The 2,811-nt window shown below is 47.9% G+C and overlaps 2 protein-coding genes across 2 annotated transcripts in view; one reads left to right on the plus strand and one right to left on the minus strand.

The window, feature by feature from the left end:
• Window positions 1–810: 810 nt before the first annotated feature.
• On the minus strand, window positions 811–2,146 carry ASPBRDRAFT_347516 (oxidase ustYa family protein). The gene is made up of 4 exons (XM_067623266.1): window positions 1,748–2,146; window positions 1,577–1,696; window positions 1,389–1,505; window positions 811–1,320 (listed from the first exon to the last, which is right to left on the minus strand). Exons 1-4 carry the CDS (start codon window positions 2,028–2,030, stop codon window positions 968–970), a joined length of 873 nt encoding a protein of 290 aa, XP_067474290.1. The 5' UTR covers window positions 2,031–2,146; the 3' UTR covers window positions 811–967.
• A 42-nt stretch (window positions 2,147–2,188) lies between these two features.
• ASPBRDRAFT_347534 (uncharacterized protein) overlaps window positions 2,189–2,811 on the plus strand; it is a 1,898-nt gene continuing 1,275 nt past the window's right edge. The window contains exon 1 of the mRNA XM_067623267.1: window positions 2,189–2,685. Within this exon, the coding sequence (XP_067474291.1) occupies window positions 2,409–2,685 (277 nt within the window). The 5' untranslated portion in view covers window positions 2,189–2,408. The remainder of the gene's footprint in view (window positions 2,686–2,811) is intronic.

Raw genomic sequence — 2,811 nt, forward strand, 5'->3', positions numbered from 1 at the left:
CTAATTTACTATTTTTATTATTAGCCCGTTTAACTTTCAAACCACCATATAAAATCAGGGAAAATAGATAAAAATATTTGGAAAGCAGATCCATAATCTGGAGGACTAAATTTATCTTATATACTACAATGAAGCATATCTATTATTGTTATGGTGGTTACCATTACCATGATTTCCCCTAATAGACGGGGGGTTGGAACAACTAGTGGAGAAAGGGACCGCAGGAGCACAAGCGGAATCGGTCACCTGATCTTGCATGATGACATGTCCGACCACGCCTGCACCTGTCAAGCCGTTGTCGGCATCACGTCAACCAACTGATAAGGGTTTGAAGTAAGAGGTTCGTTGATTGACCACGTTACGATATATACCACCGCCATAACACTCGGTAAACCACCACGCCACTGCCGGGAGTTTGGGGAATGAGGATATGTGACTGGCGAGAAGTGGGGACCGCATCCGGAGCGGGAGACGGCCCGTGCAGCGAACCATGGGTAGTCCAACCGCGGATCGGAACATCCGTAGTCTCCTCCGGCTTTGGATTTTTTTCTTGTCAACACTTTCTAAAGGTGGCGAGCAAAGGTTGCCTGCTACCAGCGTGGCTCTGGTTTGGGTTAATTCTTATCGTGTGTATAACCGGCTTCTCATGGTGAAGATAGATGCGCTTCCTCCGGGGAAAGGAAGGGTGCGCTACTCTCAATATTAGATCAGTGGAAGAGGCGGGGAACAGGAGGGTGACTGTCAGTAGCAGTGTCGCTTGAGGATAATAGCCACAGAGAAAGGAGAAGCATCAAGCAACAGGAAAAGTTGCGAGGATCTGGAGGATGGAGGAAGGGGCTGGATGTTGGTGGAACTGATCGCAAGTGGCCTTTTTTTTTTTTTTTTTGCTAACGCCGGACGGACTACTCTTAGACGGAAACATGTCCATCACGAAGCATGACGTTGACAAAGGCCTTTCTTCACAGGTTTAGGCAGTCCCAGGATAGAGACGTGCTATATCTTCGGGTACACACCCCATAGGGCAGATGCTGTTTTTGCGCTCCCAATCCCAGATCTTGTCAAATCTCTTACATCGACGGGGCGCATCTCGCGGTTTCCAAGCCCCCAACCCGGTTCCCGAAATGACATTCCCGGTGTCCTTTTGAAAGAGTACTGGGGTGACATCGGCCATACACTTGATCAAGTTCATCAGCATGACACTACAGTGGCGAGAATGAATCTGCATGAATTCTTCCGTCTTATTGATGGCTGTGCGGTAATCCCATTCATTCCGATGCACAAAGAACCAAAGTACGCCAACGCAGTGGACCTGATGCATTGCTGCTATGCAGTCAGAACCTATCTAAAGCGTAATGAGCATGAAAGGGGGGGTTGCAGGCGACACCGACCTTCAGACATTGCGATCACTTCTTGCTCACGCGGTGGAGGCAGACTCCACCACTCGCGTTCCTCTGTTGATTTGTTTATGGCGGGCAATTTGTCGTACGGAAAGCTAAATCGTCCGGCTTTGATACCGTTAATTGTCACACAATTCAAATTTCGTACTTGCTAGGCTGAAGGCTGGAACCAAACTTACTTTTCCACAGTGTATCCCACGCGTCCCGACGGCTCTGGGTAGGTACGCCCACGAAATCGTGAGAGATTAAATCTGAATCATACTGTCGCGATTCGTACTGCAAAAAGTCCGATTCCGGGCCTGAGTTTCCCGTCAGCTGGCATTCATCCTAGTGGGATGCGAGTAGCTTACTGTAAGCCCACATTCGTCGTTGACATGAAGAGTCTGTTGCTGCGTAGGAGTGTCGAACGGCGTAGAACAGCACCGAGAAGATGAAGGACACGACACCGACAAGTAGAACTACAAAAGAATAGCTTGAGACACGAGTAGTTGGTATCCCATCATGCGCCCGCTGATTCTCGGCGTTCTCGTCCAGCAGAGGAATAATGCCCTCTTCCTCTGTGCTCAAAGAATTGCTTGTGGCATCATGGGTTTCCTCGTCCTTTTCGGGCGTCAGGGTGTTATACTTGAACATTTGAACGACTTTGTCTGAGAGCGATTCAATCTACCCAGTACCGAGGTGAAGAATCATTCCAGTAGAATAGACGAAGAGAGAACTGCATGCTAAGTGTCAGGGCTACAACAGAACAGGCCAAAGGCTCAAGGTACTTGCAGTGGGTGCTGGCGTCAGCAGGACATTTTAGTGTGGACATGACACGGGCGACCTGGTAAGCCTTCGAGATCGCCCCTGTCAGCACACAAACACTTCATGGAAGCTTCCCGAGACGCTCCCAGAACGTGCCCGCCTCGACATCGCTTCACTACATTTCAGTGTCTTACTATCATGAACTACGATTGAATGGTCAAGTTGCAGGCCAGCCAGCAATATTGATGTCCCACGACAGAACCAATCATGTTCATCCAAGGCTGCAAAAATATTCAATTTCTCTGTTCATTGCTGGCTTGTGCTCTTTTACTTGTCTGTGCCGCTCTGATCGTCTTGAAGGCTTTGCATATTGAGCCAAGTGAGGCGAGCTGTGACAAGCTCACCTACCCTTGGTCGCCGGCGCTGGATATTATCAAGTACCACTGGGAAACGTTCGAAAACCACCAATTTTCCATAAAGACTTCATATTTTAGCTTCCGCCCAACTCAAGAGATTGAGGATGCGTGGAATGAGTTACTTCCACGTGCGTTTGATTCTCTGCCCTGTCACCTGGCTCATCCTCCAGTTCCCCGGAGAAAGACCAGCGTGCAAAAAGAAAAAAAAAAAAAAAAAAAAAAAAAAAAAAAAAAAAAAAAAAAAAAAAAAAAAA

The sequence above is a fragment of the Aspergillus brasiliensis genome (genome assembly GCF_001889945.1).
Source record: "Aspergillus brasiliensis CBS 101740 unplaced genomic scaffold ASPBRscaffold_17, whole genome shotgun sequence".
NCBI classification, from domain to species: domain Eukaryota; kingdom Fungi; phylum Ascomycota; class Eurotiomycetes; order Eurotiales; family Aspergillaceae; genus Aspergillus; species Aspergillus brasiliensis.